This window comes from Paraphaeosphaeria sporulosa, assembly GCF_001642045.1.
Source record: "Paraphaeosphaeria sporulosa strain AP3s5-JAC2a unplaced genomic scaffold CC84scaffold_9, whole genome shotgun sequence".
NCBI lineage: Eukaryota > Fungi > Ascomycota > Dothideomycetes > Pleosporales > Didymosphaeriaceae > Paraphaeosphaeria > Paraphaeosphaeria sporulosa.
Genome location: NW_017253368.1, coordinates 792030 through 807562, shown reverse-complemented (window position 1 = coordinate 807562; position 15533 = coordinate 792030). Strand labels below are relative to the sequence as shown.

Below are 15533 nucleotides of genomic sequence, written 5' to 3'. Positions count from 1 at the left end.
GGAAGCGGAGATAAGCCAACCACGGTTTGCGCCTTTGAAACAAAAACGCATAACATACACTGGCTTCCAACCCATCTTAAATTCCCGAATCGTCTTGACCGATTGGGTTGAAAACATCCGGGTCATTTTTATGCCTCGCTAGAAATTCACTCCAATTTCTGCAGCCTCTCTTCGCAGGCTCAAACGCAGCGGACCCACCAATCCAGCTCGAGATCTCCTGTTGGCGTTCCAGGATCTGGAGCGACATACCTGAGCCGGCATGCCAGCCAATATGACAGTGAAGAAGCCATGCACCGGGATTATCCGTTTTGTAGGCGAGCACGAGGTGACCCATCGCAGGAAGCATGGCAGTATCGCGCCGAGGTGGATTTTCTGTGTTGTATATGGGGTTTGCCACGTCAAAAGGACCCAAGCCTTGGGAGAGAATGGCAAAGTCGTGGCCGTGGAGATGTATTGGGTGGGTTCCCTTGATGATGTTAGTCGATCCAAAGTTGCAAGGTGTCACTCAACAGAATCCTGACGATACAACGAATTCAGAACTTACACCAGTAAGCTTACTAGGACCGCCACCAGAATTGATGATAAAGTACACGAACCCTTCAGGGTCGTTGTAAGAGTCTGCAATCTTCAGTTCCACTGGTACCCGCTTCATGATTAATTGCTTACATGGCTCGAGAACGTATTCAGAGTTCCAGCTCGCGTTCGCGATATTCAAAAGCGTAGGATTAGAATAGTTCAACCATTGCGGTTGCTCTGCCAGCAGCCAGCGGAAAGCACCATGCATCTCTTTGCTCCTATCGATTCCAACATAGCGCGCGTTCTTCACCACATCGTTCTGCGGGGGTGTCACTCTCCACTCGAGGTGAGGCTCGAAGACGGGATCTTTGCAGCCAACCGTTGCATTCCACCTCGTTGTCGTAGGCTCGCCTGGACCCGCACCACTGTAGCTGAGGACACCAACACGCTGGGTATCGGTTTGGTTGGGCGGATAGTTCTGCTGAGGGAACTGGCAAAAGGTAGAGTCTTTGACGTTGCCATCGAAATACTCCGTGCGCATCCAGTACTTTCCATTCGCAGAAGCCGTCTGGTTCGTGTGAACGATGACGCCGTACCGCTGGCCGATACCCACCGAAAGCGAGTTCGTCCAAAACGGCTTGATCGGCACATAATCCACCGAGACAACCTGCAGCAAGTGGTTATCAATGGAAAAATGGAAGTGGAAGTCGATGGCGCTATTGGTGATTCGAAAAAGATACTTTTTACCTTCTTCGATCGTCTTCTGGAAGTAGGCGCCGATACCCAGTTCGTGATTTCGGCCGATGCCATTGAGCGTGATCAGATCGGCTTTTGGTGGCGCGGGAGAAAACATCGAATCGTGGAACGCGTCGTACGCGCTAGCATGATGCCACTCGTGCACCATAATAGGGGCGAGTTCCTCGTCCCAGTTGGCCGTTGAGGGCCCGTGTATCACGACTGGGCCAAATGTACCTTCGCCGTATTGAGAGCTGTAGTGTGAGTGGTACCAGCTGTGTCCGTACTGCCTGAGCTGAAATTTGTAGGTGAACGAGTCACCCTGTGCAATGGGGCATTGAGTGATGGCTACCCTGTTCAGCATGCGGTGTCTTCGACACAGCTCAAGTTGTTGTACTGACCGTTGGCACCATCGAAGTTGTTCTCCTGGAACATCCGAAGACCGTGGAAGTGCACCGTAGTGCCGTTGTTCTTGATGGTATTCTTGACGTTGACAACAATTGTATCACCCCAGCAGGCTTCGATCAGCGGGCCAGGAAACTGACCGTTAACCACTTGAGCGACCTTTGGGAAGCCATCAGGACTGACGACTTTCTCTGAGATCTCTAGGTCGAACTGTGCTGAGTTAGGGTATGATATGGAAGACAATGAAGATACAGGATTGTATCGATTTTGCTACCTACAGTCCTTGTGATACCGACCGGAAAGTCGTCTTCATAATCGGTGTCAATGTTATATGTTTTGCCGTGATTCTTCACCCAGCAGCTACGATCCCTGTCACTGTTGCAGTTCGAATATCCGGAATATGAGCAGGTAAATCCTTTCGTAGCCGCTCTGGGCACAAAGGAAGTTTCTACCGGATTAGCACGAACGAGCACAACGGTGCAGTAGAGTGCTGCGATAGATACAAGGGAACGAAAAAGCGACTCCATCGTCAGAAGATCTGTGACTGATGTACGAATGAATGTCCTAGCTAGGACAATGGCAACGATGATGGTCCACTTCAATGGAGAGCAACCTGCGGAGGACCTGCATGGCTAGACATAATATGCAGCGCATTCTGACTCCGAGCATAACATCATCTACCAACTCCAAACGAGCCGTGCGCTGATATTATGCTCGTGTTACTATCGTATGTAGCAGCTGGGTCACTTTCCCATCCACACATGCCCAGAGGATTGCAACTCAGGTGGGGCAGGATACATGAGAGGTGGCCCTTAATCGTTGCGGCCACAATGGAGACTTGCGAAAATACAATCACGAAGATGCTTGCCTCCTCTAGTGACATCATTCAGGTGCGAGCATCCTTTCTACGATGGCGGTCGAGGAACTCGCCGGTGTCCGAAACAGCCCAACATGACTCCACAATCTTTGCATACAATATCGGGTAGCCCGATACGCGAGGGAAGATATATGAAGTGTTTGGGTACAGTAAATAGGATTGGTGTCACCATGACGTGCGGTTAACGGCGTCGCTCGCGGACCGAAATGTGGAACAACCGATGCCGAAGACCGGTTGTCGGCGAACACCATTCCGCTTTGCAAACTTGTAAGCGGCTCTGCAAACACCACTACAAGATATTGGTATACCTTGTGATTGCAATAGTACCGATGCTGGCGTCAACAGCTTTGTACGCCGTTAGTCGGCGCGTGCTGATTGCTCGACAATTTCTTTCATTTCTTTCCTCGAAGCATCGTCATACCGATCGTGCTTCCTCCTGCTTCCTCGCCACAGAAGTCGGCCCATTCTCGCTCTCCAACGTCCCTGCCTCAGTCAAATGCCTCTGCAGCCCTCTTCCCCATCAATTTGCACAGCATGCCCAGTCACTATAACCCATCTCCTATGCGTATTGTCCCTTCAATTTGGAGTGCACTTGCTCCTTTAGCATGGGCGCGGACGAAGCAACCTGATGTCTGCGAGTGGTGTCAGTCAACGAAGCAAATTTCAATGGCGTCCCCAGTCTGCACTTGGTGGCGAACACGAAAAGTATATATCGAGTTGCGTGTGGTATAGTAGTCCTTGACGGGATATATACAGTCTTTTCGACGACATGTGAGCATTGTGCGGCTCATATGTTGTACGTAAAGACACTTACCAACATTCATAACAAAGTATTGACAGGGTATTGTTTGAACCAAACACTCCAAAGCGACCACCAAGCCCAGAGACACAAGTCGTCGACCAAGCTCAAACACAGAAAAAGACACGCCCAACACTCCTCACCCTCCCCTCCATCCCATGCTCACCCATCCCCATGCCTCTTTTTAACGATTAATGTCCCCAACCTGCGGGTGGTCCAGAGCCCCACACAGCCTCATTCCAATGCATCTGACCGCCCTGGTGATAGCAGAACACCTGTCCTGAATACCTTGTCTGATGTTGAGGATTGAAAGGGTTCCCATAGTGATAGCCATGACTGCTATCCCAGCCGGGCGGCGCAAAGCTCGTCATCACCCTCGTCTGGCCCTGGCAAGACATGTTCCCGCAGACAAGCGGTGTGCAGCGGAAGCGGTAGTATATATTGCCATTAGGGCGGAGCCTGAAGCTCTCCTCGGATGGATCCATGCTGTTCTGGAAGAGATAGATCATATCCCCAGCCTCGGGGCGTTGCTCTGCGGCCGCGCCGAAGGCGACGAACCGGCCTCGGGTATAGGACCAGGTTGATGGGTCTGTTACTTGGAGGTCGTTCATAAAGCCTCTGCGGAGACTTCGGTTGGTGCGATAGGGGTCGTAGCTTGGGAAGGGGCTGTAGTTTGGCATGGTGGGTGTTTTTGTGATAAGGGTTTGGAAGTTGATATGCGCTGTTTACAGTACTGTATGGGAAGCTTGTGTAGAAGTGCAAATGGGACTGGGCAAAGACCTCTTTATGTCCTCGCCGTTCCGCGTCACTGCTCGGAACGACGACCTGGCTTTTATCTGCTCATCTTCAATGTCCCTTCAATTGTGCCAATTCAACAGAAAAAACATGTGTTGGTGGCCAATAAGTCGCAACAGCTCTGTGAACTGCTTGAGTGCGCGGTTGCCAGCCTTCCCCCTTCTACTTCATCAATCAAAATCGCCTTCACGATAATAATGATATCACAGAACAATGTATACACACTTCATTCTTGCTATCAATGCCACGCATGCATCCCCTCTCTTCCCAGCAATATTCACAGTATCAAAGGAGCGAGTAATGTAAGAAAGCCTTTTCCTCGCTCCAGGTCCCAGCAATCCAACCTCGATATTAACTTCCTCCAAATGTAATATGAACAGCGTCTGACAAATGTTCGCTTCGGCAGATAGAACCCTCGCTCGCTCGCAGACTCCAATGCTTACGGAATGTATGAACAATATGTTTGCCTTCAAGGACAGACCGGAACACCGGGGATATAGTAAGGTTGGACAAGAATGGCCAGGTAGGGAAAGAATGTGTGCTCATAACCAGGTCATTGACAAGCCGAAAAACAAATATGGACGATATCCACTTATAGGACAAGAAGGCCGAAGACAGCGAAGACAATGGCGATGGCCGAGCCACCGATCTTGGCGAGTCCAGGTTCCAAAGCAGCAGCGCCAGAGCCAGTGCCAGAGCTACCGCTGTTGCCATCGCCTTGGACGAAGCCGCCGCCGGTGCTGCTACCGCTGCTTGAGCCACTGCTGCCGGAATCGCCGCTTCCACTGCTGCCTGAAGAGCCAGTGCTTGACGATCCCGACGTAGCCTGGGCAGTGTTCTGGGCAGCGACGGCGGTTTCCTGGCGGGCACCGCCACCCGGGTTTCCTCCCGGAACCATGTTGACAGACTTGGTCGACTTGGCGGCGGAGCTGGACTTGGACGCGGAAGCGGTGGAACCAGGCTCGTCACCAGTGTCCATGAGGGATCCCAAGACAACAAAGTCGTTTGTGATCTCAACCGTGTTGTTGGTGGGCATGTTGCTGGTGTACTTGTAGCTCTTGGACCCGGTCGACTTGATGCCAGATGGGGGGTCGTAGCAGTCCACGGTGACCTTGGTGACAAGGGCAGCGTACATGCCGTTGGTCATATACTTGCTGTTCCAGTCGATTTCACCACCAGCCCACTCGATGGTTCCCTCGCCGTTTGAGGGAAGACCGGCAGGCCAGAGAGACAGCATGACGCGCGAAGGGGTCTGGGGGAAGTCGAAGCGGCCAGCAGTCGCGTTCCACGAGTCGGTGCGCTTCACGGTGCGGCCCTTGTTGCCGTCGACGGACCAACTAAGCTCGTCTTCGGACCAGTCGATGCAGTATTCGTGCGTGTCGCCTACGGTGTCGGGCGAGACCTTGAGCTTCTCCATGTTCTCGTCTGGAAATTGGTTAGACCCGCGTGACGCAAGTAGCGGCTACGACTTACAGTTGGTAACACCTTGCGAGTACCAGTTGGACTGGGCGTTGTTGATATCGTTGCCAATGAACTCGAAATCGATTTCGTCCTTGACGTCCGACATCATGATGAAAGCGGTCACGACACCCTGACCCCGGCTGGTGGACATGGTGGCGCAGATCTTGCCGTACCATACGTAGAAGGTTGAGGCAAGCAGCGTTCCGACCGTGCCCTCAGCCATGGTCAGAGCAACGCCGCCCGACGGGTACTTGACGGGGTTGCCTTGGGCCTGCCAGTTGATCTTGGAGTTGTCGCCGAGGTACTTGTCGATGGATTGGATGTCGTTCAGGTCGGTGAACTGGTACGTGTTGGACTTGCAGATGGGGTTCGGCACGCACGAGTCGAAGGTGGTCGACATGGTCGGGTCGCATCCTCCCAAGCAGAAGGCGCCGACACCACAGTCGCCGTAGACTGCGTCTGTCAGTAAGGCTTCAGGCTGTACATGCGCGGGGAATACGTACGGCCGCAGCAGGGCGTGTCCTTGGGGCATTTGCTCTGTCTGGTGCACTTCTGGGCGAAGGCGGATCCAACGACGGCTGCCGCCGCAACGGCGGCCGTGAAGGCGTGTCGGACCATTGTCGGGCGGTGTTGTATGCGCGGGTGCAGGCTGTCGTGCAAGGTGGCTAAGCGCAGTGCAGCTGTCAACGAGTGCGATGCGCCCGCCGTTCAGTGGTGGGCGGGTGGCGGTATGCGGGTCGCTGTGCAAGTCGTGTGCTGAAACGGCAGTCGCGAGGGGATGCCGTGCGCGATGAGCGAATGCGTGCGACGGGGCAGGTGCTGGGTTCCCCTGATGTCGGTCGAGGGGCGAGTAGCGAGCGTGTGGGGAATTATTAGGAATATATCTGGGGCGCGCGAAACAAGGACAACGAAGGGAAGAAGTGGGTGAAAGGAGGCACGGAGAGTGCACTGTGGGCGACAAGAGGATGTGCGCGCGCGGACTCGTGGTCAGCCGCCCTGGCAGAGGGTGTGTTTCTGGAGAAGGAGGGCCGCTAGTGGATTCGGCAGGCGCCTTGCCGCTTTGACGATCTCAATGCTTCCATGCAGGGCAGCCTGCCACCCACTGTTTCCTGCAGCCTCGACGTGTAGTGCGCGCGGTGCTGTGCCTGGACGCAGACACGGTGTCGGACATTGACTTACACCCAGCGTCCTCATCTCCACCGTTGCACCGCTGTCTCTGCGCCTCCCTCTTGCTGGAACGCAGGCGACAGCAGCAGAGGGCGCCGAGCACCGAGTTCAGGAGCCCTCCACCGAGTTGCCGCGCTCAGGGCAATCGATAGCGCCTGCCGCCCCGCTGATTCCAGGACCCGCCAGCACCACCCGCCTCCACGTGTTTTCCAGAACGCAGGGAATGCCGCCCACTGGCGTCACCAAGTTCTCCATGTTCGCGGCTGCCATTCCACAATCCCATCATGGCGTCGTCTCCCGGATGCCTGTGTACGTCGGTGTTCACGTCGCCCGCATTGTCGGCGCCCCTGAAACAAGCGGCGATCGTGCCTTCCGGGACACGAGCTGTGCCACAAACAAATACGGCAAGCGCGTTGCTTACTATGCATGAGATTTCCTCTTTCGGTCCGCCAGTGGTTACATGTTACGATGCGCCGCTAAGCATTCACTAAATGCTAACCGCACCCTTCTTCGCGACTGTGGTGGAAGCAAGCGTACATCGGAGCAGTGGCGAACCAGCAAATCGTGGAATGGCACTGTACATGCTGGAACCCAGAGGTGCTGTTTGCTGCCACCAGGTCACGCCAAACGCTCTTCTCAACCTAGCGACAAGCGACAAGTGCATCTCTATAGAATCAGTCTTGAGTGAAGGCTGCATAGCGCCCGTAGTGCCCGTCTTTACCACCCATCGTGCCTGACTGAAGTGATGCCATTTACACACACGCATCTGCATCTTGGTCCAAGAGCCAGCTGTCATCTGACATGCACTCACGATGCCGTGCCTTATGGTTCACACAAACGGCTTGTTACTTTCCACCCCAGCAAAAGTAGAGGACTCGTACCTACTTCGACACCCGTCGCTCTTCACTCTATGCCTTGCGCAGCGAATACACAACCAAATCTTCACAAGCACCACTTCACGCACGCCATCATTCCCCCTTCAAGCCCTTCCAAGCCCTCTCTTCACACTCCCACCCTCATGTCCTCTGCAGAACCTCGCTCAAAACTCCCTACTCCCGGAAAGACTATCCTCAACATCGTTACCAAGCACCAAGGAGCAGCACCGCCTACCACAACCATGCCCACCCTCAAAGCAAACCCCAGCCCCACCACCCCCATCCTCCTCCGCCACCGCTGGCGCTGCTGCCACCCCTCTTGCACCCACCTAAACACATCCACCACCCCCGTCCACTTCGCGCCCTACTTCTCGCCCACTGAAAACGCCCCCATCAGAGCCCCCGGCTACTACGGCCAGAAATGCGCTTCCTGCGCCCACCCCGCGTGCGAGGTGTGCTGCTTTCTCGAGGTGAGCAGGGTGGATGGGAAGAGTGCGGCGAGTGCGGCTGGGGAGCGGAGTCCGTGGGTGGAGATTGGGTGCTGGGGTCGGAGAGAGGTATGTATATGATCTTCGAAGTATGGCGAGAGAGGGAGCTGACTAGGGAGTAGGACTTTCCGGCCGGTGAGGTGGTGGGGTTGAGGAGCACAGATGAGTTGCCGCCGGCGTCAAAGAGGGGACTGAGCGAGGCGTGGAGGAAGAATGGGAGGCGGGATGCGTGACAACCCTGTTGCCTTTGGAGGGGCGAAGCAATGCACGCACTTCTGGTTTAGTAGTTGTAAGTGTGCGTCGTTGGTGCTACTGTTCGGATAGGTGCCTGCTCTAGAATGCATCAGAGCTGCGGGCGCAATCAGATTGTCCTACCTTTCCAAGCTAAGGCGTCAATGGCCATGATTTGCATAATTTTTTTCTATCAGAAGCTTGCTTGTGAGAAGAGACGGTGCAGTACTGCAGGTAGTGCAGGTAGGCCAGGACCACAAGTTCAGCCACGCATTCCCCCAAAGGTGCACTTGATAATTGCGCCGCACAATGAGCGGACCCTTCCGTCACTCCGTTAGTATTCAGAGCCCTTTTCAGAGGTCATCCGCCTCCACATGGGCACATCACATGAATCTCTGCCTCGCCCTCTTCCGATGCAGAGTTCTGGTGGCCCAAACGGAACGTGTCGGAGCATACAATGGATTGGTACGTGGCAGAATCTTGTGCTGGCCACGCATGCACGAGCTTCCGATGAGATGATATCGTAGCTGGATCGGTGTTCCTGCCCCGATGGGCCTCGCCGATGCAAGACGTTTAGACACGCCTCGGGGAGAAGAACAATGGTCACAATGCGCGGAAGGAGGCTAACGGTTATTGCTCGCGCAAGTGCTCCGAGCTACCTTTCAACGTATGGCTCCGGAACAAGTCTCTGCATTCCATGGTGGGTGAGTACGTGCGGCGATCGGGATTGAGCTTTATTCTTCACGGACAATGGGTGTAGACGGGTCTAGTCCATCTCTTAACAGTTTGGCGTGAAAGCCCAACCGGTTACTTTGGTCGGTCCGGCCTGCGGTTATTCCTTGACCAAAAAATTTGGATAGTGGTAACGAACGTGCCTTTCCGTGCGCCCTGTACCGTAGAATGGGAAGCACTCCTCATCGCCGCTGCCGGTTCAATACGGGCCATTCAACCTTTCGCTTGGATCAACTCCAAACAATGCGCCATGACCAGGTATTCCTGACTATCTGTATCCTAAGCAGTGGCTGCATCATTATGTCCGGTTTGTCAGACTGTGGGTGGGGCGAAGACTACAACCTTGATGCTCATCCTCGACGTCCTATGCTGATTGGAAAGTCTTCGTGTACCCCTGCTCTCAATTCTTGCTATGGCGGATCAACACTGCAAATGAGCCGAATATGCGAAAGCCACGCTAAACAGCCAATGGGGTCAATGGATATCGTGACGTCGGGCACCTGTGATATCATACGCATCTCACAGTTTACCGTGGTGGGAAATGCAAGTTTTCAGTGCATCCATACGTTTCCATGATCATTTACGTCTATTTCTGACCATGAAGGCTCAAATGTGCGTCTATGACAACATCGATAGGCATTGCCATTCATCATCCCGCGTCGTCTGTGGGGTAACCTGGGGAAAGCGCAGAATGTGCGTTTTAGCGGTATGATGTAACAAACCGTGCCTGCGGTCAAGATATTCTTCTGGTCTGAAACGTATACTTGCATCTGGAAATTGGCGAAAGCTAATTCGCTCGACAAGCCCAGCCTTTGTCCGGGGTGAATTTGGACGTCTTTACATAAGGGGTCCATAGAAGCGTCAACCTTTACCCGCATCTGCTGTGAATCGTGGAATAGGCTCTGCGCATATTTGTGTAACAAGTCAACATGCCTCACGACTTATGACCGCGCGTACCACGCTCGCGTCAAGATCCTCAAGTTGTCGGTGTTCAGCCAGCCCACATTGGAGACCCGAAGCGACCACCCGTACGCGCGGACGCCCAGATTTCCAAGACTTTGGAACATGAGCTTGGCTGTTCGCAATGCCCTGGCGACCCAGCTGGAGGAGGTATGCGGCGGTGCGCATAGCCTAGACCCTAGACCCTGGACGTGCCTTGGCAGGCGTCGCCGGATGCAGGTCCGGTATAGTTCATGTGAAAGCGTGCGAACTTGCGATTCGCTGCACGTGCCTAATCTTTCGTAGTTCGCGCTAAGATATGCTACATAACTCCGATGGTACTGTTTTCGAAAGTGCTTATCGCTACCGCCGGCTCCACGGGCCCGAATTTCGATCTCTTGGCTTCAACGGCTTCCATGATGCAAACCAACATGGAAACAACGCAGGAGTAGGGCACGATTGATGCAGGGTAGGTTTTAACGGTCATCTTTTCGGAAGCCACAACACATACGCGGCGCTTGCGTACCATGCTGCACATGTCATATCAGATGACGTTGTAGTCGTCTTGTCTGTAGGCATTATGGATTCGAGAGCTGAGATGATACTATGCCTGGAGCAAACAGTGGCGCTCTTCATGACGGTCTCATGCATTCCTCTGGTCCTTAGCATCCAGTAGGTCTCCCAAGGTTGACAGTCGGGACGAATGCACAGCAATCGTACGAGGTACAGATGCTGCTAGCATCCGAAATCCACATTGTCATTGGCTCGATTTGGATGAGATGCATGGTCCACCAGTTTGAAACGACCATGCTACTTACACACGTCAACCCAAACTTGCGACGGGAGTGATATGATGGTTACGGGTGGAACACCCCAGTGGCAGAGCTCCGCAACCATCTGTTCTGGTCCACAGTCAGCTCTCCTATCTCCACAAACGCACGTCCGTTTTCATAAGCTCCGCTGCGCTGAATGTTGTGATGCGGGGGTCCGACACGCCAACCGAACATTGACCTGGTCAATCTTGGCTATGACTGGCTGAGTACGCAGCACCATGGCTTGCCATGCTGGTCTCCGCAGTGATACGAGTATGGTCTGGTCTTGGCTTGACGGACGGACGAAGAAGGTAAGTTCGATAGTGTTCATATGGCATGGAGTATAAAGGAGGACAACTCGCTATATTGTCACCGACCCTGATTCCATACCCCGGATACCCTTTGAGTCTTTCACTATAACCTTCTCAGATTCACACCGAGGACAACATGGGACACATACATATGCCTGAGGGAGACACTCGGGCAGCACACGTGGGCTCAAGTCCATATACCAGCAATGGTTCCCGTCGATCAAGCTCGAACAGCGTCCTCTCCTACGATGGCACGGCGATGCTGTACGGTGACTACCCCGATTCCGGTCTCGATATATTGATTGTCGGCGCCGGCCTTGCCGGTCTTACCGCGGCAATCGAGTGCGTGCGGAAAGGCCACCGCGTGCGGGTCTTGGAACGCGGTGCAGATATCAACACAATGGGTGAGTAGCAGATCTCGCAGTCGCTTGGCCCAACAGCCTGGTACAATGGAGACGACAGCCGCTGACATGCGACCTTGACAGGCGACATGTACTTTATGGGTCTGTCCGGTACCAAGTTCTTCAAACACTGGCCAGCGATGAAGGCAGAGTACGACGAAATATCGATGCAGAGCTGTTTCCTCGAGACGTTCAAACACGACGGAGAGCTCATGATTCCTGCGATGAAGGTGTCCGAACGGTTGCGCGCCATCGGTCTGGATCCGAACACGCCGCCCGGCGCCTTCCAGATGCGGCCACTCGTGTACAAGATGTTTATCAATCAAGCCGAGCGACTGGAGATTCCGTTTTTGTTCAACAAGCGCGTAACAAGATATTTCGAGCACGAGAATAAAGCGGGTGTGGAGACCGACGAGGGTGAGAAGTTCGAGGCGGATGTCGTGATTGCTGCCGACGGCATTGGCAGCAAGAGCCAGACCATCGTTGGCGGGAAAGTACGAGCGGCAAGCTCTGGCCGCGCCATGTGGAGGGTAGGTCCATCAACGCTCTTCCTTCTGGACTTTGCTGACATAGCATCGCGTGTAGGCAGTGTTCCCTGCCGAAGTGCTCGATAAGGACCCTGAAGTGAGGGAGTTCTTTTCGATGAAAGGCGAGGACCCGATCGTGCGCACATTCCTCGGTCCGGGAACTTACGGTCTCACACTCAACCGCGAAGGCACAGTAGTTTGGATCATCAACCACGATGCGACTGGTACTGAGAAGGAGTCATGGTCCCACACCGTGTCCTCCGAATCCGTCCTGGAGAATATGGACAAGTCGCTCACATCGTCCACCGCCCCCGAATGGGCGCCAATTCTGAAGAAGCTCATCGCTCTTACTCCTCCGGATACCATTGTTAACTTCGAGCTCTTTTGGCGCAATCCGCAACCGATGTGGCATTCGCCTGGCGCGCGCGTGGTCCAGATTGGCGATTGTGCACATAGCTTTTTGCCGAGCTCAGGGAATGGCGCAACACAGGCAATTGAGGACGCCGTCAGTCTGGCGAGCTGTTTGGAATTGGGCGTAAAGTTGGATGGCAAGAGCGCCGTGCCCGACGCTGTGAGAAGCCATGTCAGGCTACGGTTCCTACGATGTGCGTGCGCGCAGAAGCTGGGCTTCTCGAACGCGGAGCGGTTGCAAGACACCGACTGGAACAAGGTATGTGTCTCCAAGGAAACAACGCCGCCCGTGTATGCAGTCTTGCTAACATCAGCGTGTGAACAGGTCAAGATCGATCCCAAGAAGGCGCAGCCGAAGCATCCGAAATGGGTCTGGGCCCATGATCCAGAGGAGTATGTGTACGACAATTATGGTACGTACTCGGCTATAGACCGTCACAAATGGAACCAACTCTTGCTAATACAGTGCAGAGAAATGCCTTAAGGGTATGAGGGCTGGTGTGCCGCTTGACCAGGACCCAAATATCCCACCAAACTATCCTCCGGGATACAAGTGGGAGCCTTGGAATATCGACGAGATCATGCGCGATCTGGAGGCGGGTGTTGCTGTAGAGCTGGGCTCAGGCAACTGGGACTGATGATAGACCATGTACACTTAGTAGTTTAGGCGTCGGATGAGTCGGGTTCCATCTGTGACCGGATATAATGTGCGTCGAACACCATATAATAACTTCCAGCGTTGTCATTGTCTGTGTGCAGGCGATATTCTGAGGGCTGAAGTGTCACACCTACGCGGTACGTAAGTGGCGCAAGCACCTTCTCGGATGCGGAGAAAGCACGCGCGTTCTCGGCCAAGAACAGCTCGATACAGCTGATCCCAATGTGCGTCCTAAACTATGCAAGGTTGTCGCAGAGTGGGACTTGACTAAAAAGTTACCAGGGAAGTGCTGCAGGATAGGACGCACGCAGGGTGTCGATGTGCGACAATCACATCCTTAGCCCTAGTAAGGCTAGCTTACGGAACAAAGCATTGAGATGATCCTCCAGTATGCAGAGTGGGAGTGCGTCTTATCATCACATCTTATTGCGCTATGATTCAGCTGCAATCACTCGCATCTTGACACTGACTCACAGATCCACTTTCTGCCGCCGCTTGACGTTATGTTTTCTGTGCATTCGGGAGCCACAAATGGCGTAGAAGTAATTGATTCATATACGTTGTGATTATAGACGCCGAAGCAATGCCAGAATACCGCCCCAAAAGACAGTGGTATATGTTGCGCCTTCAAACATCCAAACTCCGCCGAACCTCACAAAGACGGTGTTTCACTTCAGCATCATGCCCTTCAGCTTGCTAGACAAGCTGGATGATGACGTCTTAGCCACCTCCTCCATCAACACACTCTTAATCGTCTGCAGAAAAAGTTCCACAAACTGGTCATCCCAGTATTTCTCGTTGTAGCAGCAGCTAAACGTCATCTGGTCCTCCCAGATCCAGTTGTGCACCATCTTCCGTTTGGTGAGCGTCTCGCCTCCCAGCCAGAAATCCTTCACACGCACTACACCTTTGACGTGTTTGGTGAGCTGGTCGTCGATGATACCTAAGGGCCCTAGACGAGGCTGTGCTTGGCCATCGGTCGATTCGTATCCCTTGCCGTCAGCGTACTTCTCTTTTGCCAGCTTGTCGTGGAAACAGGCGCTGGACTCGAGGTAGGGTGCGTATCCATTAGCGTATACCGGCGCGAGTTGGTTGTAATACGATTTCAGGTTTGTTGAAGGGGAAACCTCAATCTCCGTGGTTATCGCATCGGTGCACACTATCGGAGCAGCCTTAGTCTTGCTTGATTTCGGAATGAGGTAGCGAAGATCGCAGTGGAACGAAGCCATGTAGCTTTGAACCTCTGTGGGCGGTGCAAGTCGCACGACAGCAGCAATTACAGCTGCATGCATCGCAGCGGTGTAGTCCATGCCCGCCGACTTAGCTCCCTTCGTGATTGACTTGGTTTCGGCCTCGCTGAATTTTAGAAAGCGGCGCCTTGTCGCACCCGCACGATTTGGTTTAGCATTGGGCGTAAGCTCAATGAGAGGATTGTGCGCATTTAATGAGGCCATTCGTCTTGTGGCGGCTTCCTCAATCTTCGGAGTGTACTCAAAAGGTATATTGAGCGCATCATCGATACTTGGAGAAAGATTTCCCGCGCAGCCACCGAAGATGAGGACGGGGTCTGGGTTGGCCAATGATTTAATGAGATAGTTGAGGATGAAGATGGCCCCCCGAGCGTCAAGTCGGTAGTGTGGCGAACGGACGAGTATCTCTGAGGTGTCGGGAAGATAATAGCACATCATCTGTTCATTCCTGGGAAGGTGGCCGAAAAGCTCATCGATGGTGGTGTTGTGCTCTACGACAAAGGTTGCCGATACCCATAGCTGTATCTGCTCTGGGTTTCCGATTCGATACATATACGTTCCATTATAGGGGAAAGCCGCGACTTCGGGATAGTTGTACCGCACTTGCTTCCAAGCTGTCTTCAAGGCCTGCACCGGATCTCCGAGCTTGGGGTCAAATTCGACTTTAGCAACAGCGGTTTTGGCCCAATTATCTCGGTCAAGCGCTTTGTCGACGTTTCGGTTCAGAAGGTTGACCTTCTCCAAGCATGACTGCGGGCGCTCCCATCGCCCCGGTCGTGTCTCCTTCCAAGTCAATGGCATGTCTGCTGGATTGTGGGGGATTTATTGTAGTAGAGACAGTTTCTGGTCGCTCGGCCAAGCAGGTGGAAAAGAAATGGCCTGATTTTCGCGGCACAGGAACGGCACCCATTCTTTATTTGTGATCATGTCTTGAACAAGCCAGGGGCCGCGGATACTATGCAAGGTCTAGATTAGTAGCGTGTTCGAAGAAGGTTCCTAAAGTGCGTACGGCAGCACCGAAGGCTTGGACGGCTGGCTAGTCGTCAAACTTCTACCCCAATCCGGATTGGGGTCGCAGATTAGCGAGGTGTCACTATGCGTATACATGCATGAAATCCTCCAGGAACGCAAGTCAGTCAATCA

The 15533-nt window shown here is 53.7% G+C and overlaps 5 protein-coding genes across 5 annotated transcripts; 2 read left to right on the top strand and 3 right to left on the bottom strand.

The window, feature by feature from the left end:
- Positions 1 to 47: 47 nt before the first annotated feature.
- CC84DRAFT_1262160 (uncharacterized protein) lies at positions 48 to 4012 on the bottom strand (the record flags this gene model as incomplete). The annotated part of the gene is made up of 6 exons (XM_018185129.1): positions 48 to 466; positions 545 to 618; positions 667 to 1599; positions 1653 to 1866; positions 1935 to 2025; positions 3621 to 4012. The coding sequence occupies 6 exons, from the start codon at positions 4010 to 4012 to the stop codon at positions 77 to 79; spliced, it is 2094 nt and encodes a 697-aa protein (XP_018032526.1). The 3' UTR covers positions 48 to 76.
- Positions 4013 to 4719: 707 nt separating this feature from the next.
- On the bottom strand, positions 4720 to 6206 carry CC84DRAFT_1098882 (uncharacterized protein; the record flags this gene model as incomplete). Its single annotated transcript, XM_018174794.1, has 3 exons — positions 4720 to 5552; positions 5601 to 6041; positions 6092 to 6206. The coding sequence occupies 3 exons, from the start codon at positions 6204 to 6206 to the stop codon at positions 4720 to 4722; spliced, it is 1389 nt and encodes a 462-aa protein (XP_018032525.1).
- Positions 6207 to 7141: 935 nt separating this feature from the next.
- On the top strand, positions 7142 to 8351 carry CC84DRAFT_1252559 (uncharacterized protein; the record flags this gene model as incomplete). The annotated part of the gene is made up of 2 exons (XM_018184360.1): positions 7142 to 8187; positions 8241 to 8351. Exons 1-2 carry the CDS (start codon positions 7501 to 7503, stop codon positions 8349 to 8351), a joined length of 798 nt encoding a protein of 265 aa, XP_018032524.1. The 5' UTR covers positions 7142 to 7500.
- A 3051-nt stretch (positions 8352 to 11402) lies between these two features.
- On the top strand, positions 11403 to 13250 carry CC84DRAFT_1152416 (monooxygenase; the record flags this gene model as incomplete). Its single annotated transcript, XM_018176800.1, has 5 exons — positions 11403 to 11547; positions 11629 to 12074; positions 12130 to 12741; positions 12808 to 12895; positions 12954 to 13250. The coding sequence occupies 5 exons, from the start codon at positions 11403 to 11405 to the stop codon at positions 13118 to 13120; spliced, it is 1458 nt and encodes a 485-aa protein (XP_018032523.1). The 3' UTR covers positions 13121 to 13250.
- Positions 13251 to 13673: 423 nt separating this feature from the next.
- Positions 13674 to 15411, bottom strand: CC84DRAFT_1003550 (uncharacterized protein). Its single transcript, XM_018173335.1, has one exon. The coding sequence runs from the start codon at positions 15189 to 15191 to the stop codon at positions 13809 to 13811; it is 1383 nt and encodes a 460-aa protein (XP_018032522.1). The 5' UTR covers positions 15192 to 15411; the 3' UTR covers positions 13674 to 13808.
- Positions 15412 to 15533: the final 122 nt, after the last annotated feature.

What these genes read in the sequence shown, in the direction of transcription:
- CC84DRAFT_1003550 (XM_018173335.1), bottom strand. Translation starts at nt 15,191, where the DNA reads ATGCCATTGACTTGGAAGGAGACACGACCGGGGCGATGGGAGCGCCCG.